General features: G+C 42.5%; 1 protein-coding gene across 4 annotated transcripts; it reads left to right on the top strand.

Moving 5' to 3' along the window:
- The first annotated feature begins 44 nt into the window (after window positions 1-44).
- CUNH16orf72 (chromosome unknown C16orf72 homolog) lies at window positions 45-27988 on the top strand. Of its 4 annotated transcripts, XR_006604344.1 has the most exons (5): window positions 45-278; window positions 941-1021; window positions 12243-12518; window positions 24851-26435; window positions 26993-27988. XR_006604344.1 is itself a non-coding variant. In XM_045072088.1 (4 exons), exons 1-4 carry the CDS (start codon window positions 53-55, stop codon window positions 27055-27057), a joined length of 648 nt encoding a protein of 215 aa, XP_044928023.1. In that variant the 5' UTR covers window positions 45-52; the 3' UTR covers window positions 27058-27988. The 4 variants fall into 4 exon arrangements, 3 of the variants coding, with proteins under 3 accessions (XP_044928023.1, XP_044928021.1, XP_044928024.1); XM_045072088.1 differs by lacking the exon at window positions 24851-26435; XM_045072086.1 differs by having other exon boundaries at window positions 24851-27988.

Genomic DNA, 27988 nt, shown 5'->3' with positions numbered 1-27988 from the left:
CCTGAGGAGGACGCGGCGGCGGCGGCGGCGAGGCCGCGGGAGGCCGCGGAGGATGGAGGAGCGGAAGGAGGAGGGCGAGGCCGAGATCCAGGAGCACGGGCCGGAGCACTGGTTCTCTAAGTGGGAGCGGCAGTGCCTGGCTGAGGCCGAGCAGGACGAGCAGCTGCCCCCCGAGCTGCAAGAGGAGGCGGCGGCCGCCGCGCAGCCCGAGCACAAGCAGCAGAAGCTGTGGCACCTCTTCCAGAACTCGGCCACCGCCGTGGCCCAGCTCTACAAAGGTGAGGCCCGCCGCCGCCATCTTGCCGCTGCCGCCGCCCCGCCGCCTCCCCCGCCGCCGCCGACGCGCCTCGGGGTCCGCGGGTCGGTGGAGAACCCCGAGGGCGGCCGCCCACCCGCCAGCCGAGCCGGGCCGGGCCTCCGCGCCCCCGCCGCCTCGTCGCCCCCTCCCCACAAGATGGCGGCGCAGGGGGCGGGCCCGGCGGGCGGCCGCGGCCGAGCCGGGGGCCGGCGCGGGGGGCGCTCCAGTTTGGGGCCGCTCTCGGGGGCCCGCCCGCGGCTGAGGCCCGGCTGCTGGCGCCCCCCGGCCGGGAGGGGAGGGGAGGGGCCCCGGGTCACAAAATGGCGAAGGGAGGCGGCGGGGCCGGCCCATTGTGCCCGAAGCCGGCCTCCGGGCGGGGACTGGGAGGGGGAGCCTCCCTCGGCCGCGGTCGGTCCCGGGGTTGCGCCTCTGGGCCCCGCGGCTCGCCTTTGCTCCCGCCGCGACCCCTTTCCTGCAGTTCTCGCAGTTGAGTGTGGGATCCTGAAGCCTTGGAACAAAATGGCGAAACCTAATATGGCCGTTCCGGAGTGATTGACGCCCAAATAACATCTTCTCTCTCTGTGTCTCTCTCTCTCTTTCTGTGTCTTTTGTGTGTTTTTTCTCTTTCCTCCGCTTTTTCAGACCGAGTGTGTCAGCAGCCAGGACTTTCTCTCTGGGTCCCCTTCCAAAACGCAGCCACCGCCGTCACCAACCTCTATAAAGGTAAAGATAACCTTGCTGCATTGTCGCTAAGGGGAAGGGCAGCCTGTGTCAGGGTTTGAGCCCTGCGCTGCGAGCGTATTGGACACCCTTCCCCGGGTCCAGACTGCCGGAGTCTTTGCTGCTGCGGAGTCCGGCCACCAAGTGCCCCGAGTACTTTGTCGGTTGAGAACTCCGGGGATGGTCTCCTATATCCCTGCATCTCAGCCGGGGCGTTTGACCCCCTCCGGTCCTCCCCCCTGGGCGCGTTTGACACTGGGGGCAGTTTTGCATGTCATCCCTAGGAGAGGGCTGCTGAATATCCTGCGTGGCACAAGACAGGCTCCCCCGCCCCAAGTGTCGGTAGTGCGGGGTTGAGAAGCCCCGAGCTGGGAGACCAGCGAGGCCTGCTGCCTCTCACTGGCGAGGGCACCCAGGGAAGAAGGGAGTTCATGGTGCCACAGGGAGGTGAGCACTTCCCGGAAAAGAGTCTTGAGTTAGGCAGCGTAGACCGAGATATTTTCGTAGCATTTAAGTGCGCTGAAAACGAGCTGATTGGACTAATCTGTGCATATTAACATACTGCTCTTCCTAGCAACGTCGCGTTTGCTTTCAAAACTACCGCATATCTGATTGTATATTGTTGGCAGGAAATGCGTGATCAGAGTTTGCGTTGGTAGATTTGTTTTATGGTAGTGTTTTTCTGGAGCTAATCCTCACCCCTCCCCAAGACGTGAAGATATGTAAGTAAGTGTTCTTGTTTATTGTGCTCTCAGTAACCACGGCTTTAGGTTTTATGTCTCAAATGATTTTGAAGATTTGGAAATTTGGATTTGATGCTTCTTCGGGACAGGGTGTCTGTGGAGAAAGGATTTGAATTTGTTAATCTTAGTAAAAATGTAATTAAATTAAATGCTTTCAAACTTGGGAGAAGCTGCATATAACAGTAATGGACTTAATGCATTTCAGAATGATCAAAGGTTAAAACAAGCTGTGGAGCACCTTCCTGTATTATTTTTGCCCAAGAATAATGGCAGCATTCTATAAGAAAAATACATTATTGTGAGGCATCGTGGGTGGAATTTGCAGTTTTTTGGGTTAGTAATTTGAAAACATAAAGTGAAACGTGAATAGAATGTTGATTTTAGGGAAGGAGGAACTCATAGTCTAGGCCTGCGAGAAAGGGGAAACGCAGATGGTGCCCCAGTGGTCAAACTTTGATTTTATGTAGCTGAGTTCCTTAAATTTTGACTCTTGAGTAAATTTAACATCCATCAGTTCTAGAGGGTCTTCAGCATTGTCTGGATTGTCTCTTGGTTTCATCCAGAGAATTTGGAATAATACTTAAAACCTGTTTTAGAGACTCATTTCTTGGAGTATAATTTGGATACCATATAATCACCCTTTTAAGAATCATAGCTTGAATTTGACAGACAACATATACTGTGACGGCATAGAGCATCTATCTCCAACCCGAGCCCCTGGCACCACTGATGTGACTGTTGTATGTATGGTTTCCTGTATCCATAAAGTCATGAATAGAGCCTTATGGCACAGTCTTTTGTGCCTGGCTTCATGAACTTCCCGTGTTCCGTGGTGTACATGCTGCAGGTGTTAATAAGTAGCTGGGTGTCCATTTTGGCCCCCTCCCCGACCCCAGTGTTGTTGGTTTATTGTTTGTTTGGTCTGAGTAGCATTCTATTCTGTGTGTGGTGCTACAGTTTATCCATTTGTTTGTTGCAATTTATTTTTCTTGAAGGTGGGGATGGCACCATTTTTGGTGGCTTTTGTATGCCTCTCTTTGCCTAGGCCATACAAAAACATGCACATCCTTTAGATTTTCTGTTTAACTTTTGGTGCTGTTGTGTGCTGTTTTATGTTATCTTTTTAGGACTAAAGCTGACACTGCTTCAAAATAGAAGATGGGTTAGAAGCTGAACTCTGAAATAATCCCCAAAATGGATTGCTTGATTTGAAATTGCTTTTTATAATTTATTAGTTTTCTTTTGTTCAGCTGATTTAATGAGAGAGACATTCAATTTTTTTTTTTTTTTTAAAGATTCTATCCGTTCATTTGACAGAGAGACACAGCAAGAGAGAGAACACAAGCAGGGGAAGTGGGAGAGGGAGAAGCAGGCTTCCCACTGAGCAGGGAGCCTGCTGTGGTTCTGATGTTGGGCTGTAACCCAGGACTCTGGGAGGTCATGACCAGAGCGTAAGGCAGACGCCCGACAACTGAGCCACCCAGGCACCCTGAGACATTCATTTTTTAAAAAATGGAAATAAATTTTCTTGTTACTGCAAATGTGTTAGATTGTTAGAACTGGTTTTGTTTTATATCCTGTTTTTGTTAAAAGTAAATGCATCCTTTTTTACCTGGTAGGAAAGGTGAGTTGTGGTTCCTGAAATTTGGTAGTGTAGCAACATACTCTTACCTGATTGAAAGAAAAGAGGTAATGCTCTGCAGAGATACTCACCTTTCTCTTTTTCAGGGTGAAGTCTTTGGAGAACAGGACTACAGCTGTAGGATTAATTAGATACCTTAAATAGAACCAGTGTAGTTAGCAAGGTAGTGTCACCAGCGCATGCAGCATTACGTGTAGTGGTAAATCTAAGTTCTTGTTCATAGCTCCGATTAAATATTTAGATATTATGTACAAGGGGGGAGATAATGGGATGGGGTCTCTTTAAAGGGTAGTGCTGCTGTATTTTTTTCTGATTATACACTTAACTGGCAAGCTGAAAATGGCTTGTTCTGCAGACTGGGGAGAGGTTGGCACTTATGCCAGGTTTCTGATAGCTCCTAAAGGAAACACATAGGAAGTTCAGATTTGAGGTAAAAGCCTAGCTGAGGGCCCCTTTTGATTGCTTTTGTGCTTTTGAAAAGTCTAAGGCTCAGTCATTTTGGTTTGGCTGGGAGGATGTGGAGGAGAGTGAGTTGTCTCTTAGTGTGGACAGAATTCAGCAAAATATGGAGTGTGTGGTTCTTGCTACTCCGTGTTGTAGGGCACGACTTTGGTATCCTCTTTTGGAAAGGGGAGGAAAAAAGTCTTGATTTGGTAGATCTAAAAAGGGTGATGTTTGTTTAGTTTTCACTTATGTTCTGTTCCTGGCCTAGTACATTTTTTGATATGTGCAACAGAAGAGCGGAGTGAAAAGTTACCGTGTTGGTTTTAATTTAGCCCAGATTCATGCTTACCTGGGAAATACTTAACCATACCTGCTGGTTTGCCTTTTAAAGCCCCCTCCTTGCATTTTCCTGGGCGCTACTTTTAATCTCGGTCTCCAGACTCCTCATTAGGAAGTTGTTCTCCTTGTTTAATACCAACTTCTTCTGTTTGGGTTCCTTGCTCAGAAGAGAGGTTGGACTGGTGCTGGTCCTCTGGGACAAGGCTATCTTGGGAGCCCCGGTGGTCTGCCTGAGGTGGGTGCTGGTGCCTTACCTCTTTACCAGCGTCCTTGACCCAGTGTTTGATCACATGGCCCAGGGCCACTTCTCAGCATGTCCCTAATGGTTTGTTCTCTCAGGGTTTTGTTGTTGTTGTTTTAAGATTTTATTTATTTATTTGAGAGAGAGAGAGAGAGAGAACAAGCAGGGAAAGGGGCAGAAGGAGAAGCAGACTCCCTGCTGGGCAGGGAGTCTGATGTGGGCTTTGATCCCAGGACCCCGGGATCATGACCTGAGCCGAAGGCAGACGCTCAAGGGACTGAGCCACCCAGGTGCCCCTGTTCTCTCAGGTTTTTTTGATGTCTTTTTCTTCTTTGACTTTTGTTTTATGGTTAGCTCCATTTCTTTGCCTCCACTTTTAATTAACTACTTACTAAAAAATATTTTTAATTTAATTTAATTTATTATTTTTTTTAAGTAAGCTCGACATCCATCGTGGGGCTTAAACTCACGACCCTGAGATCGAGAGTCACATGCTTTACCGACTGAACTAGCCAGGCACCCTTGTCTCCACTTTTAATAACTTTCATTGCATGTTGAGCAGTACTATGACATATGTTGAGAGCTTTCTTTCTTTCTTTTTTTTTTTTTTTTAAGATTTTATTTATTCATTTGACAGAGATCACAAGTAGGCAGAGAGGCAGGGAGAGAGGGGAAGGGAAACAGGCTCCCTGCTGAACAGACCGCCCGACTCAGGGCTCCATCAAGTCTTGAGATCAAGACTTGAGCCGAAGGCAGAGAATTTAACCCACTGAGCCACCCAGGAACCCCTGTTGAGAGCTTTCTGTTGATACTGTGTGTTTGAAAGATGTTCCTTGTTCTCTCTCTGACCAGCATGTGCCCAGGGAACATCTTTACTCCAGCAGTGCTTGAAGAAGCCCAGCATTGTTAGAAGGGCATCTACTGCTAGATTGTTTGAGTTCTGGTTCTGGCATGTTATTATAATTCTGTTTTCCAGGTGTTTGTGGCTATGGGCAGTCCTTAAGATGAAAGCAAGAAATTCTAGGTTATTTTTTATCTTTGTATTTCTTCTTGTGAATAAGCTTTGTCGTGTGGTGCTTTCCTTCTTCATCTTTCCCTAAAGGTTAAATAGAATCGCCAGGTGAGAAAAATGGTATGATGCCTTTTATTTAAGTCCTTGTTTTTGAGGCCTCTTGATGCCACATCCCTTTATAACATGCTTTCTTACTTCAGCGTGGCCATCTTAGACTGTAGGTAAAATGAAACTGAGTAGGACATGCTGGAAATTTGTGGGCTTGGTGGTGAGTGATTGGCATATATAAACAAATGGTCAGAGAAAGCGTGTTCCACCTGGAGATAGTGGAATTTCATCTTTTTTTTTTTTTTTTTTAAGATTTTATTTGTTTATTTGACAGAGATCACAAGTAGACAGTGGGGCAGGCAGAGAGGGAGGGGAAGCAGGCTCCCCACTGGGGAGAGGGCCTGATGGCGGTGCTTGATCCCAGGACCCTGAGGTCATGACCTGAGCCGAAGGCAGAGGTTTAACCCACTGAGCCACCCAGGCGCCCCAGAATTTCATCTCTTTTAAAATTTGACTTTGTGGATCTGGTTTGTGACCCTTCTTTTTGCAAAAAAAATAATACTGAGCTTTGAGACTTTGTTCACAACACCTTTGGATTATAATTAGAAACTCTAAATCTCAAGTTGTTTTTTTTTTAAAGATTTTAGTTATTTATTTGATAGCGGGAGGAAGAGCACAAACAGGGGGAGCAGCAGAGGGAGACGAGAAGCATCATCCCAAAATCCCTGGATCATGATCTGAGCTGACGGCAGGCACTTAGCCTACTGCGCCACCCAGGCATCCCTTAAGTTTTATTCTTTAACTTTTGCTCTATAAGGAGCAGTGGCCTCAGTCATTCATAACATCATCTGTAGATGGTGTGTTAAGTTTTTGTGGAAGACATTGTCTTCGGCATAACTTTTCTATAAAAGGATGTTTTGATTGCAGGTAAGCAGAAAGTACAAGTCAGGCAGGCTTCATTGGTGTGAACATGGATTGGCTTCTCTCCGACCCAAAGGCCAATGGTAGGATTAGCTTCAGTCAGTGCCTCAAACTGTCCTGCTCTATAGTCTCTTGGCCAGAATTGGGTCACATGCTTACTCAGAACCAGTATCCTAGCTACTGTCTGGGGCTATGCAGATTAGGTTCAGACTAAACCATTTGAATGTGGAGGAAGCTCGCCCCAAAGCTATCCAAACAAATTTGGAAGTACTTTTAGGTAGGAGAAGGAAGGATGAGGTTGGATGCCAGACACATGGGGTTACTACATACATTTCTTTTCTGGCTCCTGTCCTTCTTTGTGTGCTAGGTGAAAATTAAGGAATTATCCTAGATAGTGGGGGGCGCCTGGGTGGCTCAGTGGGTTAAAGCCTCTGCCTTGGGCTCAGGTCGTGATCCTAGGGTCCTGGGATTGAGCCCTCCATCGGGCTCTCTGCTCAGCGGGGAGCCTGCTTCCTTCTCTCTCTCTGCTTGCCTCTCTGCAGACCTGGGATCTCCGTCTGTCAGATGAACAGATAAAACCTTTAAAAAAAAAAAAAGTAAGTATCTAAATAGTGGAAGTTGGTGCCTATTTTCAGATACTTCATTGCTGGAGAATGCATGAGTTGTTTCTCAAAACAGTTGGAAAATGGTTTTATTTTGCCTGTAATTCAAATCTTTGTTTCCAATGAAACACTTTTAATACTTGTTTCCCCTGTGGCAGACTGGATGACTAGTTAATGCAAATTGAATTTCTAAGTTCAAATATTTTGTCATTAGTATTTTTTTGAAATGTTGCTTTGATCTAGCAGTGTGCTCTTAGAGTTTATAGGTCCTCTAAGGCGGATGGGGGATAGTTTCTCTTGTTTTGGGGAAGAACTACCTTATAGAAGGAACTCTGTCACTTACCTAACTTCGGGCAAGGCCATTTGAGCCTCTCAGTTCCAGTTCCTTGTTTAAGAAATTGGGATGTCTGCTCTGGCCAGCTCAAAAGGATTGTATCAGAAACTATAAATAGTGAAATTGGATTAATCTTGTCTGTATATCATGTAAGAAAGCTGTACATTTGGTCTCCGTCTCAGAAATTAGGTGATTCTGTGCCTGTTGCCCCTGCCAGTGGTTAGAGGATTAGACTTCTAAAAATCTGGAATTCCATTTCAGCTGCTTATACAAAAATAGTTTTTTGTTTGTTTTTTTAAGGTTTTTATTTATTTATTTGACAGAGAGAGACACAGTGAGAGAGGGGAACACAAACAGGGAGTGGGAGAGGGAGAAACAGACTTCTTGCCTAGCAGGGAGCCCAGTGTGGGGCTCGATCCCAGTACCCTGGGATCAAGACCTGAGCCAAAGGCAGACGCTTAATGACTGAGCCACCCAAGTGCCCTGCAAAAACAGTTTTTTAAAAACATAAGAAACATGGGACATCTCCCGTGACTTGTCTGCGTCAGTTTGTTTCCTGAATAGGGAAGTGACTGTTGTGCTTAAAGGTTAGATTGACATTTTGATGCCCTTGGGGTTTGCCTAACCTTCAAACTTAGGGCCCTGCTTGCCAATGGCTTTGGCTTCAGTAAAATAATTTTGGACATAAGACTGTCCCCACAGTTTCTGTGCTCTGCATTTCTAGAATTTGAATGTCTGTTTGTCAAGGTTCAGATGTATTCCGGGTAGTTTTTGGCAGAGAGCCTTGAGAAAGCCATCCCTGTTTGTATTTATTGTGCTGCTGTACACTTAATCAGCCTGTGATTACATTAAAATCTAGTACAGTCATGCCTAAGATTCTCCAGTACGTATTCACATCTCTCCTGTTTGATAGGAGGGTTTTATTTTCAACCACTTAACTGTTTAAAGTCCTAAATGTAAGGACTGTGTTTGAAATGCTTTTGTGTCAACATGAGATTTTCTCTATAGGGAAATAACGGAAATGGGATTAATGGGGGTGGTAAGGTTATTGATTTGGCTTTCAGGATATTCTGTGAATGGTATAAAACCAAATCTTGCCCAGGCAGTGCCGAAGTAGGTACCTGAAGATCTTAAATGTCCTGTCTGCTTTTGTCTTCTGTACTTTCTAATCTGTAAAAGTCAGTGTTTGTGGAGTACCTGATCCTTAGTTTGTTCTCGGTTGGTTTTGATGTTGAGACTTGCTCAGAATTTCTTAGATGAAATGATCGGTCAGTCACATAAAAAAATTTTTTTTAGTTGCGTAAATTTTATTTTTTAAAGATTCTATATATTTGAAAGAGAGCATGAGCGGGGAGAAGGTTAGAGGGAGAAGCTGACTCCCCATGGAGCTGGGAGCCCCATGCGGGACTCCATCTGATCCAGGACTCCGGGATCATGACCCGAGCCGAAGGCAGTCGCTTAACCAGCTGAGCCACCTGGGCACCCAAGTTGTGTAAATTTTAATAAAAGAGCATCACAGGTTACTTAGATAACGGTCTTTCATGTAAACCACTGAATATTGCATTTTCCAGCTTTGTTCAAGTCTGTGATTGAAGCATCAGGCCCTCCCTTGGGGTTCCTGGCTGGCTCAGTCAGACCATGTGACTCTTGATTTCAGGTCAGGAGTTCAAACCCCACTTTGGGGTGTGGAGCCTGCTTTAAAAAAAAAAAAAAAAAAGCCTCAGGCCCTTGCAGATCTGATTTTTTGGAACTTCTTTTGTCCTCAGACCAAAATGTAGCAACTTTATTCCCTGTATTGTCAGTTCTTTAAAAAACTGCCTCAGGTAGTCCTCTCCCTTTGGCTCTTGAGTTCTGCATTCAGTTGAAGGAGGAGGTTTTGTCATCTGGTTTGGCAGCTGTGTATTTACATGCCCGCTTCATCTTGGCTTTACACTGCACAGACCTGCTTCAGACCTGTTTCTTATAGTCCTTCTATACCTGCAGTGTTTTCCCTCTCTGCTTACAGTTCTGGGCCTCCTTCCGTCTGGTTCTTGAAAAACAATTTCCTTGGTCATTCTGTTTGGAACCTGCTTCTCCACTTACAAGTTTGAGTGTAACAGTTCTTTCAGGTGGGGCAGTTTTGTTGAATCCTGGTTGCGTCAACGTTCACACTTTACATGTTTCCTTTTTCTGGTGCTGTGGGTTTTGCTCACAGTTTTGATTTCTCTTCAAATGCTTTGAGCTCTTTCAAAATCACTCTTCTAGATACAGCTTTACCAAGGTTATGTTGAGTTTATCTACTCCTACCGTTGCCTTTCTCTAAGTCTTTAAGAGATTGGAAAATGTTATATTACACTCTTAAATGTTATTTACCTTTTTAAAAAAATTTTATTTATTAGAGATGGAGAGCACAAGTTGGGGGGAGAGAGGGGTAGAGGGCAAAGGAGAAGTAGACACCCCACTGAGCAGGGACCCTGACATTATGACCTGAGCTGAAGGTAGAAGGTGGCCTCACTGACTGAGCCACCCAGGTGCCCTAATGTTATTTACCCCCCCCCCTTTTTTTTTAAGATTTTATTTATTTGATAAGGAGAGACACACTGAGAGAGGGTTCATAAGCAGGGGAAGTGGGAGAGAGAGAAGCAGGCTTCCTACTAAGCAGGGAGGGCTATGAGGGGATCCATCACAGGACCCTGGGATCATGATCTAAGCCTAAGGCACACGCTTAATGACTGAGCCACTCAGGCTGCCACTGTTTTAAAATGGAGTTTATGCTTGCTTTGTTTATGATGAACTGATAAATCAGAAGCCATTGGTTCACATTGTAATTTGACCATTACTCTAGTAATGAGAAAGTGGAGAAATTACTTCATTCCACGTGTGCTTTTTATGTCTTTAGAATAAGAATAATCCAGTTCTCAAAGTTGTTATGGAGTTGACTGTTTTATTTAAGAGTGCTCCCAGGGGTGCCTGGGTGGCTCAGTGAGTTAAGCTTCTGCCTTCGGCTCAGGTCATGATCTCAGGGTCCTGGGATGGAGCCCCGCATTGGGCTCTCTGCTCAGTGGGGAGCCTGCTTCCTCCTCTCTGCCTGCCTGCCTCTCTGCCTACTTGTGATCTCTCTCTCTCAAATTTAAAAAAAAAAAATCTTAAGAGTGCTCCCATAGACAAGGTTTTCCGTTTTTTTTTTTTTGTTTGTTTGGAAAAGTTTTCAGCAATAAGGACTGATCATCTAAGGAATAGGCCTTCTGATAAAGTTCTGCTTGTGCTGCCCTCCTGCACTCTTGCTTAATAATGCAAATTCATGCAGCTTGGGATCCTCTGTACTGGATTATTGTGCTTGTGGAAAACAACTCTGTTGGTTATTCCTTTCCCTTTCTGAGTTACGTGTTTCAGACAAGTAATTTAAAAAGAAATCATGGCCCAGAAAAGTAATAGAGGAATGATTCTTTGTGCTGCAGAAAAATTCTTGCTCTTACAAAAGCCCAGGGATAGATAGAACCGTTGTCTTTAATGTCATTAAAGGTATACTTTTGAGTTTCTGTGAGCTTAGCAGTTCAACTAAAAATAAATGGCAGTGACTTAAATTTCCCAGTAGGTCAGGAATCATTTACTGAAAATGTGGGTTACATATATACAGGGGTAGTATTTATTTACAGGGAGACTGGAGGCCAGTCTGAGAAATTTTTAAGTTAGGTCTTTCAAGAGTGATTGACTTATGGGAAACTGTTGGCAACTGGAAGCACAAAGAAAGTATATGAAGGGAATGAATGACTGTTTCCACTGTGCTGTTTGCTTTTGGTGTTGAGTTGTCAGAATTAATTTTTCCTCTTGATTTCTAAAATGTTGGCTGCTGCCTTCAGTGTGTTCCCAATTCTTGGTGCTGAACCTGTTAGGAGTGTATCATTCCCAAAATGATACAGTAAATGCAGGTGGCCTGAGTGATGTGTATGTAGTATGTAGTCATCTGTTGAATGATATGATGCTCCTACTTAGGATTAATTGTGAGAATTCGCATTTCTGCAGGCGAGTAGAGCTTAGTGGTTAATAGCCACAGACTCTGGAGCACAATTTTAGGTCTTGTGTGTATTCTTTGACCTTGCTAGAGTTGCTCAGTAGCTGTTCTCTTTTTGCAATAGGGGAACCTTTGTACCACTTTCAAAGTTTTTTTGTTTTTTGTTTTTTTTTTCTTTTTTAATTTGAGCAGTCTTTACACCCAGTGTCAATCTCGAACTCATGACCCCAAAGTAAACAGCCGCATGCTCTACTTCTGAGCCATCTAGGTGTCCCCCCCCCCTCCAGGTCTTCTTACTACCTTTTTTACTTACTACTTTACTACCTTACTACCTTTTTTCACAGGTGAAGCAGCATATAGTACTAATAGACATTTAATAATTTACCCACCATTAGTAGCATTAAACAAGCTAGCTTAATTTGATTAAGCTTAGCAGGATTTTAAAGGGAATAGCATTTTAAAAATGGTAACTCGGCTAACAAGAAATAGTCCTTGTTTCTATTTAAAATCAGTGTTTTTGGGGGGCACCTGGCTGGCTCAGTCAGAAGAGCGTGCCACTCTTGATCTCGGGGTTGTAAGTTGAAATCCCATATTGGGTGTAGAGGTCACTTAAATAAATAAACCTAAAAAAGTTAATTTTTATTTGTTTTTTAAAGAACCAGGCAGAAGCTGTAGGACTTCATGATCTCTGAATTTAGACCATTAAGATTAAATACCATGTGTAACACTTCAAACAGGGATGAAATACAGTTTTGTTTAATGGATTGCCATTAAGGTTTGAGAACCCCATATACTTCATGATACTCATTTTGTTTAACTTGTCATGTGGTTTTGTTTCAGAAAAGAATGGATCCTGGCTCTACTGATCATTTTGTCTCTTTTTTTCTTGTTCTTTTTTCTCTAACAGAAAGCGTGGATACTCATCAGCGAAGTTTTGATATTGGAATTCAGATTGGCTATCAGCGACGCAATAAGGATGTGTTGGCTTGGGTTAAAAAGCGCAGAAGAACTATTCGTAGAGAAGATTTGATCAGCTTCCTGTGTGGAAAAGTTCCTCCACCACGAAACTCTAGAGCTCCCCCAAGACTGACTGTAGTGTCCCCTAACCGAGCTACTTCAACGGAAACTAGCTCATCTGTAGAGACTGATTTGCAACCCTTCCGGGAAGCCATAGCTCTGCATGGTAAAGCCGTTTAAACATATTTCTTTGGAAAAATGGTTAAGAGTGTGCCTGTGGACCCATTTTCACATCTAGGTTTAGGTCCAGATAATATTGTCTGTGTTTTGTCTATTATAGTAACTACGTGCTCTAGAAATGTTTAAGTAGAATGTAAGCTAAGAACATAACGTGGGCAATTTTTGAATGTTAGTTAGCCCATCCTAAAAAATGTTTTTAGAAAGCTAGTTTGAGCTTATCAGTGTCACAATAACAGAATCTTTTGCAACATTGATTAGACCTTACTGCTTTATACTTATTGTTGTACATGTTTTCTTACTATTCTGAGTCAAAGAGGAAGTTCTTGTGTCTTAAGATTCTAGTACATTTCTGACTGCCGTGAGAGTCTGGTCAGTGGCAGGCAAATGAGGCAGGTAATTTTTGGGCTGTTCTTGTGGGAACTCCCTTTGACCCTTTTGAATTATTGAGTGTGCCTAAAAAGGTGAGAGTTGATGACCCAAGTGGGAATGGATAGATGTAAGAAGAATAAGAATAAGTGACTTTCCTTGACATCTGTTGTTCCTTAGATCCTTGCTTTGATAGGACTGTCAGGACAGTCTTAATCACCATCTCCCCAGGCCATAAGAAGGCCTTCTTGGCTAAGGGCTTTAAGTATTACTGGAGAAGCCTGGGGTGAGTAGTCAACAAGGCTGCTGCTGTTTGATCCTCTCTAATACAGATTTACAGGTAGACCTGGAAGAGGTACTTACTAGACGTTCAATGCATTTATACGTTTAATAAAAGAACAATGAAGTATTGAGACTTAGTTGGAACTGAACAGGAAACATGCGTGGTGCACATAACTTCCAGGAGAGAAGTAATTAGTGAGTTAGGTCAGGAGGCCTGTTAAAAGCGAACATTTCTGGGCCATAGTAGGTCATCTAAAACTAAGTAGCCTGGTATTAAAAAGGATGGGATATAAATGCAGAGGATTTTTATGTCCTTGAAGCTTTAAGGCTTGTGCAGATTTCTTGTTCTCTTTGGTGGACCCTGATTCTTTACCTAAAACCCTATTCAGATCATGGGGTTGGAAAAAAATGTTTTTTCCTCCTGATAGTTTAAGTTAAAAACACAAAACATTTATTGCAGGAAAGTCCCTGATGTGTGGATGCAGTACTTAGGATTGGTGGCTGTTTCTAATATAGGGGAATAGTCATGCCATTAGAACTTCTCAAACTCAAGGCAAAAATGAGTTCGATCTGTTCTTAATCAGTTCAGTTCCAGAGTTCACCTCTTTCACCATTAAGTTTGGAACAAATGACTGGAAGTCATTTGTCAGTTGCCAGTCAGGTGACTGGCCTGTCTGCGCACAGTAGGGCTGGATGTGGTTGTGTCTGAGCATTCTGATTTTCTTTATCATCAGGTGTATTTATGATTCATTCCATACCTCTCTCGTTTAAGTTTCTTTTTTCTGTAGCATACTATACTTGAGAAGATAGTTTTAAGACACAAAAATGCCACTCCTGTTATAAAATCTTAGTGCAGTTGTATACCTTGTAAAAAGTGCCAGGTCTCTCTTGCCCCGCCCCCTTCTTCCTCCCCGCCTTTTTTTGACTGTTCAGCTTGTAATTTGTCATTTTGTGAATTTTTGGATTTACTAAGACAATGTAGTTTTAAGAAGAGACTTCATAATCTTGACTTGCATTTAAATTGTGAAGTTCGAGAAAGTTGAACAATAAAGCTGTGTAGGCAAATAACCTTTCCCTTTAATAGCCTTCAAGTACCATATACTGGAGACTCTGTGTACTCTAGTCCTAAGGTTCTTACGCTGAATTCCTGTAGTGGTCAGGTAATTTGGCCCCTTGGAAGAGTATACAGAAACATAAATTACACCAAGTTTTGCACTTAGTGGTTTTGGAGAACATCAGTCTGTTGAGGAGAATGCTAGTCTGGTTTGAGATTGGAATGATTTCTTATGATAGGGCATTGTTGACTAAATTGTAAGGCAGATTAATGACCAACTTTGTAACCAGGTGTCCTTGTGATCTGAATTATTGGATAGTCTAAATTGAAGTGAAAGCTGTCCAGATCTCCTACAATGTATTTGGAGCCATCTTCAGTGAAGTACATTCTTGTCAGTTTAGTTTTGCATATAATTGCTTAGCCAGATGTGTGAAATGTAGTTGAAGTCATATTGAAGTTTTTAGGGATCTGCATTGGAAGGAGAGTCTAAATTCATGAGATTTTGACCTACAAGGAAGGGGGACTTAGGAAAAGAGTTGCATATTGAAGTATACTTATTAAGTTTTTAAACCGCAAACATGAGTGTAGGAGGTCATATCATCCTGTTCCTTTTTATGAGAGGACAGTTTCCCCCATAGTTTTTCTTCTCTTTTCTTTTTAAAGGTTTTATTTATTTATTTTGACAGAGCACAAGTAGGCAGAGGCAGAGGGAGAAGAGAAGCAGGCTCCCTGGGGCTCGATTCCAGGACCCTGAGATCATGACCTGAGCTGAAGGCAGCCGCCCCACTGACTGAGCCACTCAGGCGCCCACCCCCGTAGTTTTTCTTAATTGGCTCCTAAGTACTCTCCTGTACCAAACACACCTACCTACATACACCCAAATTACACATTTTATTTGAAGAAAAATGACAAAGGTATAAGATACTTAACAGCATTTATTTCCTGTAGACACTGAGGGTGTGGTAATGAGTAAGGTCTTCTGATTAGTACCTCGTCAGCCTAGGAGTTAATGCAGTTTCAGTCATACATATATCAGTGGTTATCAAACAGTTACAGACAAATCTCCTGGTTACTGAGGTTTAAAGACTATAATCCACTTTATTTTGGCACTCGTCTCCACTATGGGTTGCTTTTTTTCCTGTGTACCATGAGATCTAGTCATCTGGATATTAAACTTAACAGGAAGTCTGAGAAATACAAAAGCATGTACTATAAACTGATGTCCTTGCCTTTTTAATTCTTGTCTTAAAATAAGTACATCAAAAAGTTACCAAGTACTGAATAGTACCTGCTTCCTTTTTTTTTAATGTAATAGACAATTTCAGATGGACCTAAAATCCTCTTGACTGTTTTGTGGTTCTCCGTATCCCTTTCTGATTCTACCTCTTAGGCATCCTTTCTTTCTCATGTGGAATTTTCCTTTTGGTTTTTTTTTTTTCTTCCTATGTTCTTTCAGCTTCGATCCCCACCCCCTCAGGCTCTTCCACTGATTAGCTTACACTCCCCACCACTTTTTTTTTTTTTAAGATTTTATTTATTTGTCAGCATAAGGAGGAGGAACAGCAGGCAGAGCAGGCAGAGGGAGAAGCAGGCTCCCCACTGAGCAAGGAGCCCATCGTGGAACTCTATCTCAGGAGCGTGGGATCATGACCTGACTTGAAGGCAGCTGCTTAACTGACTGAGCCACCCAGGTGGCCCCTACACTCCCCGTATCTTAAGCCCTAACCACCTCCCACAAGGCCCTCTACTTGTAGTTTAGCCTGTTCCTGACTGCCTGGTGTGTGTGTACCGTTGTCCTCTGGTGGATGTCCACACCACAGCATCCCTGCAGACCTCTTTCACATAGAGTAGTTCCAGCCCGTTAGCAAATACCTGTCTTGTCCTCATTGAGCCATTCAGATGCACACATGGCAGATTCTCTGCTGTCTCTGGAAATGTATAAATGAAGAAGGAGTACTTTTCTGTTGAGGTCAACACATACTTGGGTAATTTAATGCCAGGGATGTGGTATGTGTAAAGATACTCCAGAGGCAGAAAGGGACCTTTTACTGTGTGGCCTGGCCTGGCTGTGCGTTAAGAGAAGAGTCTTTGGAGGAGATGAGCCCTGGGCTCTGGAATAATCTCCTTCCTGCTCTTGCTTCCTGGCCCTGAGATGACCCAGTCGCCTGTCCATGTTTCCTGGGACCACTGGAGTAGTGTTTTTGATCTTGTCACTTCAGTGAAAAATAGCTTTTGTTTATGGCTAATAGGTTGAAGTCAGAACTGAGCATGGCATTATAAGGTCCTTCTGATTGGGTCTTGACCTTGGGTGGGTCTTGACCTTGGGTCAGATATCTTAGCCATATGGCCTCATCTATGGAATGTCTCCTTGCCCTTTTCCAGATCTTTCTCTCTGCCTGCTTATACTTAAAGATAGATCAAGCGCCTCTTCTAAAATTAAGCTTCTAAAATTAAGCTTTCTTGCACTTCTCCTTTCTGAAGCCTTCCTTGAGCTTTTAGTCTTCTCCCATTTGGATTTGCTTCTCTGGCTGTCCCTCCCAATAGACTAGGAGTACCTGAGGGCAGGGCCTTGTCTTAAAGCTCTTGGCTTTAACAGAATCTGGCGAAGAAACTGGCATAGGTGTGTTCTGAGTTGAACAGAGTTCAGAGGTCTGTTACATGGATGGATACAACACAGTGGAGGTAAAGAACCTTCAGGAAGAATTGAGGATCAACAGATCCCAGGATGATTGCAGCGGGGGTACAAGGAATGGTGTGTACGTTAGGAGAGCTAGAGGAAACTCCTTACTTAAATTAGAACAACTGATACTTTGAACCGGGCTTGAAGATGATGGCACCATTACAGCTATGTTAGTGTTACTTTATGCCTGCATATTCTGCTAAGGAGGTTGTCATTTAATTCTCACTTGCCTGGAGTTACTGCAGTTTTGTTGAAGAGAGCGGGCTTATTTGGCTTCATAAGTGGTAGAATAGATATTCCAGATCTGCCTGCCTCCAAAGTGCATGCTCTTAACCATTGTGCTTCCTACACATTTTTACATTGTGGTCCCTCCCCCAGGGAGGGTGGGAAAGAAGAATTTTCTTCTCTAAAGATATCACTCCATACGTGAATTTTCTGTTTTTGGCATTTTCACTATAAGTAAATCTTGTTAAGTAGGATTGAGGATGAATTGTTCATGACCTGTATTTCTGGTTCACTTTAGTAGGAAGAGTAGTTACGCTTTCTTGTAGGTAGGCTACATTCCCACTATGACCTTGGGCAAGATGGTTAACTTTTTTTTTTTAAGATTTTATTTATTTATTTGATAGAGACATAGCGAGAGAGGGAACACAAGCAGGGGGAATGGGAGAGGGAGAAGCAGGCATCCTGCTGAGCAGGAAGCCTGATATGGGACTCCATCCCAGGACCCTGGAACCATGACCTGAGCTGAAGGCAGACGCTTAAGGACTGAGCCACCCAGGCACCCTGATGGTTAACTTTTGCAAGGCAGTCTCCTCCTCTTCGTAGGGTGTTAGATTGAATGAGAAACTAAGCAAAGTACCTACCTACCCTTTCACTGTACTGTTTCTTACCCTGAGAGAAGGGGGACTTCTGCTTAGTTCTGTGAGCACCCTCTTTGCCTCTTGGTGGATTTCAGTGCAAAAGTAGACCTAGAGTTTGGATAGCCTCTTAAGACACCCCCCCCCCTTCAGTAAGGGTGACCTTCTAAATTGCACATATCACTCCAGAGGGGAAGGATAATGTAAAAATTACTGTTAATTACTATGTTACTTGCTAGGATCTTTTTTTTTTTTTTTTTTTTTTTTAATTTTTCATGTTGATACAAACCAGTGAAGTTGGTGCTTTTTCTCTTTCTACTGGATGGACAGATTCTCAGTTGACTTACCCAAGCTAGTGTTGTGTCTGGAAAGCCTTAGATTGAAATCCGGTCTCCTCTTTCTGAGTTTTATTCATTATTGGGGAGGGGGTTAGGTGAAAAGGGTCCAGAGAGGAATGGGGCATGCGTTCATGGAAGGGAAGAAAGAGACCAGGCTGGGAGAAGCAGCTGGATGCCAAGGCAGACTTCACTCTTACTCAAAGCGCCTCATTGACGTCATCTCATAGATGGTCTTTGGAGGCTCCTGGCTGTGGTTCAGACTCTTCTGTACAGATCAGAAACACTTGGTTTTTATTTCCAAATGTCATTTTGATGACATTCTTGACTGAGGTTTTAGGAACCAAGCTTACTAGGCCTGGGTTGTTTCTTCTGTAAAATTCCATCCATTCATATCAGAGGGCCCTAGCATGTACAGTCTGTGTCATCGTAGGCGCTGTTGGGAATTGCTGCCATTGGCATTTGGCTTTAGGATCTCACTTTGCCAAGTATTAAGTTCCTTTCATGTTTAAATTAGTTTCAAAAAGGCAGTGGGCTGCCCCATTCCCTGGTGTAAGTAGTGAAAGGGGCTTAGGCAGGCTAGCCTTTAATGTAGCCCTGGAGAATTTCAAACAAAGGAAAGAAACAAAAAGTTTGTTTCAAAGAAAGCACTTAGTTAAGACAGCAGCTCCTTAGTATTGAAGTCTGACATCTGAACCCTTTTCTGGTTTGAAACCCTCCCTTTTTGGTGGATGTGGTATTAAGAGTTCTGATTTCTGCATTTCAGCTCTTTCTGTGGAAGTGGTGGTCCTTTAAAAATAAAGTATGTATTGTCATTCTGTAGCCTCTCCATTGCCCAGCATTTACCTAACACTAAGTACTAAGCACAGTTGATTAGAGGCTAGGGGAAGGGGCCTGTGATACAATAGCTTGAAAGATTCTTGGGTCTGGAGGAACTGGGTATAGGGCTTTTTCAGAAAACCATAAAAGGTCAGATAGGAACTTTTACCTAGAAAAAATGTAAGGCAAATTCCTAATTTGTCATACTCAGTGTATAAAACTGATGCCTTCTTCTAGTGCTTATGGAAATCTGTGGATTCCAGATAGCCTGAAGCAATAGGGTTTTTGTTCTCTGAGCAGACAGGTGTTTGTAGCTTTTGTTAATTTGTTGGAAAACATTTTTGGACCTGTGTGCACTAGAGTGATACCGAAGAGGAGATTTTGGTGAGAACAAGGCTTCTTGATAGAATTTGCTAGACACCTGAAATCCAATACATTTAAGAGGGATTTATTTGTGTTTGGTTCTGTTTCTTCCCCTTTCCCTCTTGTCCCCTTCCATCCATAGAGCTAAATATTATAGAAACAAATGTTTGATAGCTAACACAGATGTTTAGGTTAAGTATTTTTACACTGTTGGCATGCTATACACGAAACTCCTTGTAACTTTCTGTTGCAGAGGACTAACTGGAACTGACCTATAGGGTATTTTGATCATCTGTCTTCGAAGTCCTTCCTTCTCTTGCGTGTTTGTACTTCTGGTACAGCGTGTGGAACGCAGTAGTAGGGACTTCATAGATGCCTGTTGACTGTTGCAGTCTGCGTCTTCCTGAAATACCAGCACCATTGATACTTACTTAACAGTAAAATATTTTAAAAACTTATGTGGAAATTAAGATGTAAGAGATTAATGCACCAAAGCAATCTCCTCACTTAATTGCTTAAAATTGATTACTTCAAAGATTCTTTAATTAAAATTCCTCTGCAGACTGGAATTTCTAAATGATGGCCTTAGTTCAAGCCAGCTTTTGAGAACAAGAACAATGAAGGCAATTAACATAGCATTAACATTTTTGATGAAAAGTGGCATTTTCTGTATATTAAGATTAGATATTAGTTGCTGAAGTTTTCTGGGGTAGGACTTAAGTATTAAGTTACCAACGTCAGTGATACGAAATTGATTTTGAACTTGCAGTACAATTTTGTCGGACATTTTTTCATTGACGTGAAAAGGAGTCCTCGTAGCCATGCCTCATTCCGTTTACACACCTAGTATTGATAGTTACAAAGCACTTTAACATTTGAGTTTAATTTTTCCACTAGTTTCCTGTTTTATAAATAGCACTTTCTTGGAAAGTTTTGAAAATTTCCGAAAAGTAAAAAGCTCAATATCTTGTTATCCCACTATATAGAGATAACTACAGTTAAATGTTTGGTGCATTTTCTTTCAGTCTTTTTTTCAATGTATAAATATTAAAACTATTTCATAGTTGAGATCATACTGCATATATGGTACTGTATCTTGCCTTTTTCATTTTAACGTCGTGAGCATTTTTCCCATGGCATTAAAACTGTCTTTGAAAAATTTGAAAGCATTGGGCTGTCAGCATAACTGAAAATGTTTTCTTGGTGTGACACATGTATCTTTGTAACTGGTTTGATTTAGTGTGCTTTACTTCAATAAAAATTCAGTATTACAATTTACATATTGGGGTGGGGAGTGGTATCTACTTCAAATTACTAAAATCTTAGTAGAATTCCTTTTTTAATGATTTGAACTTATTCCCTGGTGCATTTTAAAAACACAACATTTTACACACAGTGCTTGTTTGCTTAAAACCTCAGAACACCACTGCAGAGGGAACGCTACCCACTGAATAGTGCGATTCATTTGAAATGCAAGAATACCAGTGTCATGGTGTTCCAGTCAGGAAGTTATCACTCTGTTCAAATGGCGGGGATTCCAGGCCCCCCCCCCCCCATTTTCATACTGGAGATGGGAGAACTGGTGGAGCAGATCTGCCCAGGGTCCTGAGCCTGTGCTAAGTGGATCAACCCTAATGACAGCTGCATTTTCTCCTCCTGGGCTGGCCCTCTGCCCTCACAGGCCAAAGGAGGTTGGGGAGCAAGTAGACAGTGTAGATGCAGCCCCCAGGCCTCGGGCTGCCGACGGAGGAAGGGAGCTGAACCCGTTCTGCACTTGCTCTTTCTGTGCCTGTGACCTGACTCCATGCTGGGAAACTGGAATGACATGTAATTAATTCTGAAAACAGGATTTTCTTAACTATCTCAAGCATGAACTTGGAATGAAAATAATAGTTATGTGCTACTTTTAACAATTGACCATGTAACCTAGATTCCTATAACCTGGACTGTGCCTTTGTTTTAGCTCCAGTGGGAGCTTTCTTTTCAAAGTATGAAATCATCTAATCTTTTTTTTTTTTTTTTTTACCCCTACTCCTACACTAATCATTTAAAATGAATGCAGAAACCTTAAAACTGATTGAGTTTAATCTTGTATTAAGCAATTGAGACTTTTCTGTCTAATCATACTACTTGTTCTGCTGCTTTTGTCAATTGATATTCCCATAGCCCTTTTTGAAAAAGTGTGTTTTGGTAGAAATTAAGTTGTATGCCCTTGGGCCGTACAACTTAGTTTTTTAGTTCTGAAGCATGTTCAGACTCTGTACTTGTATAGGCCTGATTGTTCATGTGGCTTAGCTAAGGTTTCCTGAAGCATCTTCCAGTAGCTGTCATTGGTTTATAAAATAAAATTTGGGCTGTTTAAAATAATATATTTTTTGGTTGTTCATCTTAATTTTTTTTTTTTTTGACACAAAAAGTCTTTTTGGGAAAGATTTTAGATCACTAAAATTGGAAAAGAATTTTCACTGCTGAGAGTAGATAGGAAGCAGGTAATGTGGCACATTGTGACTTGACTTTAGCTTCCAAACTAAGCCCTGAGTTGTACACCCAACAGAAAAGATTGCTATTTTCTAGGAATTTTCAAATTGATGAAATTGATAACTTAATATCTCTTCTTTTTCATGGAGCATAGCAGTGGAAACAAAATAGAAGTATTTGCTTGATGTGCCTGTTCTCTTCTGGTGGAGTATTCTGTGAGCCTTGGGTATTTGTCCTTAGGTGTTAAACATGTTACCATGTTAACAAGAGGGCTTCTGGGGCGGGAAGGGTGGGGATTGTTGGACTTCTTTTGGTGGTTTCAAATGATAAAGGGATCCTCAGTTTTAATTATTGAAGTAGCCCAGTTTCATGCTGAAGACCCACATTTTACAGTGTAATTACCTCAGGACTTCCTGCATTATGAAACAGCTATGAAAAGATTATTGTCTAAGTTCATGGACACCTTTTAGTAGTTTGTTACGGGCTGGTAGGTTAGAAAAAAGAAAGCACAGCTCTCTCCTCAAACTGGTGGAGAGCTGGGAAAAAATTGCCAGCAATTTGGGAGTATTTGAGTTTTTTAAAACTTGATGGCAAAGAGTTAAGAGGGCCACCTGGGTTTGTTTCCAGGCATTGGAGAGGTGAATAAACCTCAGCAGCTTTGGATTTCAGTGGATTTCAAAATGGGCAGGACTTGGAAGCACTCTGCTGTTTTCAGAATTCAGTGACTGCTTTGTGCCAGGCACCATGTGCATTAGTTAGATAGGAAATGACCCTGTCGATAGGAAAAGACAAAGGATCCTAGTGCGCTGTATTAAGATGAGCCCGGGATGTGGCTTTTCCTTCTTTTCCTGTATGTTTAATAAACTGGTGTGGGCTGAGGAGGAAGCGTAGTACCCTTTTGGTGTTAACACTGGAGATGTCTAGCAGGCAGTTAGAAATATGGATGTGTCCTTGAGCTTAGGAGAAATGCCTGCTTCGGTGGAAAACGATGCCTTTAGGTCAGCTGAGGGGTCAAGGGCACCACTGTGGGTGACCTCAGCCTATCAGGGGCAGAAGAGAAGCCTGCAGAGGCCACTGAGGAAGGAACCGACAGGCTGGAGAACAGGAAGGAGCAGAGCGTTTCAAACAGGAGGGAAGAGGAGCCAGTGAGAGAGAGGTAGGAGAACCAGGAAAGAAGCCTCCGCTGGGAGGAGCTGCTGAAGGACTAGAGGCCTCATGGGCAGGAGCAAATGTTGGAAGGGAGGCGCAGGCCCAACCCTTGGAAGGAACCGCAGGTCCTTTGCTCTGGCAGCGCACATCCGCTCTCCAGGTGGAGCGCAGAGGGCAGGAAGGGAGGAACTAACTGTTCAGTGAAGCCTAAGGCAAGCCAGACCTTAGACGCTGTGGCCACTTCCTACTGAAATGTTGACTTTAAGAACGGGCAGGGTCACAGTGAAGGGGAAATCTTCGCTGGGGCTTGAGTTTGAGTCCCTGCTCTTGCTCACTGGCTGTGTGACCTTGGGTCGCTTCCTTAACCTTTTAATCTTGGTTTCTCATCTGTAAAAGTGGTAATCCAGATGTTGTAGGATTATTTGGAGGATGAAATTTAAAAGTACCTAGTGCCCAACACAGGAAGTGCTCCAAGATTAGTGCCTTTGTTATATAAATGTTTTTAAAATAGACACCAGCCTTGGAACCGTGTGGAGCTACAGAGGGGCTTGTGATTGATCATCCTTTGGTCACCACTGGAGCGGGAAGACACATCTTCCATAGAGAGAACAGTGAGGGGGCTTCTGGGTACCAGGCAGGGAATTGGGTTGCAGAGTAGGATCAACCTAATGGAGGGAGACTGTTGAGGCCACGGGGCTGAGCATGCTCAGAGTATCTGCAGCGTAAGAACAGTGTGGGAGGGAGTTTATTAATAGTTTTGATGTGGTAGAAAGTAGAGAATTTTTTCTCAACTTAATGTTTAAATTTCAATCACATTTACAGGGCATATAAGATTAGGAAAAATGGGCCCCTACCAAGCCAACCTGTAAGCTTACTCTAAAATCTAAGTTCTGTTCTTTGGGAACATAGATTGTGCTAGATCCTTTTCTATAAATTCAGTCCAGCAATAACAAAATCCCCGTATGAGGCTGGCATAGCAAAGGGAAGTTCATAAGGTATAGCCACTGTTGGTGATGTTGAAGTTTTCAAATTCAACGCTGTGGTTAACGTTTCCTGCCTCCCTTGGGCCTGTCACGGGTTTATCCTGTATATTTCAGAGCAGAACATATGTTTGCCTCCTTAGCTATTCAAGAGTCTATGGAATGAGTGTCCAACGATGAGTGCTAGGTCTATTCTGGATTTAATTCAACCTTGAAAGCAGCAGGATTTTTTTTTTTTTATGCCATCTTTGTGTTCCCTTCTCTGAGGGATTATATATGGTAATAAGTTAGACTGTCCAAAGGAGTGTCTACCAAATACAGTCCAGACCGTGGGTGACGATATAGCTTGATTTGTCCAAGGGCAGACTGACTTTGTACTCGATGTCCCAGCACAGTTTTTAATAATGACCCCTTTTTTGGGTTCAAGAGTGCACTGTTTTGGATGATAAATTTATAAAGTCAACTCATCTGGAGAGGTAGTTGGAAGAAGCCCACTCAGGCCTGGAGATGATTGCTTGCCTCCCCTGTGTGCACATACACACACTGGAAGGATCTGTAGGGGATGGTGACTGCATAACTAAATGGTCCTGTTTAAAAGCAAGCATCTGCTAACCTCAGCCATAAGCTACAAGTAACATACATATTGGTAGAGTAGATGGGAGGGTTTTGTGATAAATATGTACACCTAGCATGATGCTTGCAACCTGATACACTTCTAGTAATTGGTAATTACCAATATTGTAAATATTGGTAGTGTTACCAATAAAACCTCTCCTACGTCAAGAGCCCAGCGATTTGTTTTTTCCAGAAGAAAACGTAACTGCTCTCTGGTGACCCCCTTAAGAAAACAGGGAGGCCTCCTTTGACCCTATGAGACATTGAACGTAAAGTGGGTTGCTTTCGAGAGGGTTCCATAATTGAGCAACTCTAAAACCTTTTTTCTTCTTCCTAGGTCTTAGTGGTGCAATGGCTAGTATAAGCGTGCGTTCGAGTACCCCAGGCTCTCCTACACATGTAAGCAGTGGATCGAATGCTAGTCGAAGGAGAAATGGACTCCATGATGTCGATTTGAACACTTTCATATCAGAAGAAATGGCACTCCACTTGGACAATGGTGGAACTAGAAAGCGTACCTCAGCCCAGTGTGGCGATGTCATTACAGACTCACCAACCCATAAACGCAACAGAATGATCTAAACTGCAAACATTTTCACACCCACCATGCTGCTTGAAAGCCACTTGATCCTCAACATATACTATTATTGCAAAGGAAACATGAGGCCATCTTCCCTTGTTCACTGTTTAAGACAAGTGAATTCTATAGTGGTTGCCATAAAAGGAAGTTCTAGGTATTTACAGTAGATGCCTCTTGTAACTATGGCTTTCTTAAAACTATAATCCTAGCAGAGGACATCAGATACCGTGTAGTCATTAGCAAGATCATCATAGGCAAACATATATCCGTTCCAAGGCTAAAAGTGACCTTAACTGTATTTATTCTCAAAGGGAAAGGAAATATCAGATGTTTATTTGGTTATAGAATGCTCCTGCCCCCCCACCTCCCCCCTTTGGTCCATTTCCTGCTGTGTTGAGTATTTTGCTTCAACAGTATTGCCAGGTTCCTAAAATTATCTCAAACCCACGATTTGGCTTCCTTGTCAAATCTGCAGGCTTCCATTTTTTAAAAAATTATTATTATTATTTTTTTTTTTAATTTTTTTTTTCTATGCAGCACTCTATCATGCACCTGGGCTCTCGAGTCCCAGCGTGCGACCTCTAACAATTGGACTGTGCCCTGTTTTTCGTTTTCCAAGCAGTTTCTAATTCTGGTGATTGTGTGATGTAAAGAGGTGCTATGATGGTCATGCAATTAATACTTAATATTGAATCAATACACAGAACTTTAACGGATTCACTTTGTGTGTGTTAGCGCTCTAAAAGTAGCAATACTATTAAATTGCCCCCAGACAGACCCCGTAGGCTTAAAATACTCCCGTTCTAAGACGAGTACTACTTCCCATGCAGGGTACTGTTCCTTATGGTAAATGTAAACACATAGACTGCATTCAAGGGGGACCTGAAGTAGAGAGGTCATGAAGTTGGAGGATGGGCTTCCTTTTGGGTTCAGTGTTAGCGAGAGGGAGACGGATGGTGGGGGAGGGTAGCTATTCCAGTCTCTTATGTCCTGTAGTACATTTTTCATGAATGCCCTATTTTGTGTGCAGTTTCCATTGGAATGGTGGAAGATAAAGGTCTTTTATCTGCTAATAACGTGGTCAGAACTTAAGTAGCCGTCTCCAGTCCCTCTCCCCTAACAAGTGCAGTTTGGAATCTCATTCTGGAAGAGATGGAATCGCATGGAGGCTCTCTAGATGTTAGGTAGACCTAAATAAAGGTTACGAGTAGATCCTCTGTCCCTATAAGACCTCTTGTAGCCACAATGTTTTAGAGCATGTTTGATTGTTTCCTCTTCATTTTTAATATCTTGAACTGAATGATAGTCTTTTTTAGATGAAGAACTGATGTCAGCCTGCCAGGTACTGTAATTTATTCTATCATATTATTATATTATATATCAAGTAGGACAGTGAAAATGTTTCCTTGCAAACTTGTAGTCCAGTATCAGTTAACTTCCTGTTTTTATCCTGAAAAGACCATTGCAGATCAGTGTAAGGGTTTTTTCCAGTAATTACTCACAGCACTTTGTTAAAGTTTGCAATTCCTTCAGCCATTTAATAATAATCTTTCTGTGAAGAAACTTTACTGAGTTAACCATAATCTTCATTGACTGGGTGGGAGGTGAATGGAATGTGTGAGCTGGAGTTCTGTACTCACTATAGATTTAGCCCTTATTTAAAAAAAAAAAAAAAGTCCATTCCGTACTAGAACCAGGAACGAAAGTGCGGTGTTTCCAAATCTTTACAAAAGTGGATCAGTTTTTGTTTGAATATAATAGCAGGAAGAATTACAGCAATCTGTCATTTTACGTGAAACAGACAAGCCTGTGTATTATGAATACTTTTAAGCTTCCCTTTGGAATATGCCCAGAAATGCATTTGGAGTTACCTTTGTTTTTCTATCGTTGTCAATTTAGATTCTGGAATTGGCGTTTGGTGGTGTGAAGAGTTGCCCACAAGTGGCCAGAACTCCTCTTCCTAAAGGATTTTGAGATTGAGGAACAGATGTAAAACCTCCCCCTTATGCCTTGGTTCTAGTTCCTCCCTCCGAGTTGAAAAACAATTTTTTAAAAAATTTTTTGTTTTTGTTTTAGTTGGTGCTCTGACGCTTAATCTCAGTACCCTTTACTCTTGATTGTCAAAATTTTGATAAAACATGTGCCATTTTCTTTGGTAAGAGAAAGCAGGTCTTATGTCTGCCAGAACACGATTTATATGCCTTATTGGCTCCATTAAACTTTTTAAAAACTTTAGCACTCGTTACTTTTTTCCACTGCATTTAATCTCAAATGCTGTTTGTCAACCTCACCGGAACCCGTTTGCCTGCTCTGTCTCATTGATCTCTCCCGCGCCCCCCTCAGCACAAGATAACCCTAAGATCTAGGAGTAGAAAGGAAAGTGATTTCTTCTCATAGGAAGACTTAGTTCTGACTGCTAGATTTTTGAAGGCTTTGATTGTGCCATTTTAGATGCAAACAAATCATGGAAGATTGAGTATTGTGTGGTACTTTTTTTTAATAACATTGATTTCCGCCCCCCCCATGCCCCCCCCTCTTGAAAGCAGTATAGGCTGAATCTTAAAACAGTTTACTTTGGGGGGAACAGAACCTCCCTTTATCTTTTTAAGCTAGATTCTCGGATTCTTTTAGACATCATGGCTCGTTAGATCTGTCCCCGTCACCCTGACTTGGCATGAGTGGGTTGAACTCATCCTTATACCGCAGTGTTCTGAGCATGGCTGAAGCATTAAAAACTTAATTATAATGTTTAGTATTTTATAGAGCAAAGTTAATGGAAAGCATTTGGCTGAATCTAAAGACCCACAGTCAAATTCTTCAATGTGGTTTTACCCAACTGGAGTAGTGGTACACACCTTAAAATCATTCAATGAATAAATAATTTTAAAAAACCGA

Source organism: Mustela putorius, unplaced genomic scaffold, assembly GCF_011764305.1.
Source record: "Mustela putorius furo isolate JIRA1106 unplaced genomic scaffold, ASM1176430v1.1 tig00004007_pilon_pilon_pilon, whole genome shotgun sequence".
Taxonomy (NCBI): Eukaryota; Metazoa; Chordata; class Mammalia; order Carnivora; family Mustelidae; genus Mustela; species Mustela putorius.
The sequence above is the reverse complement of the archived record's forward strand: the minus strand, read 5'-3'. Positions and strand labels throughout refer to the sequence as shown.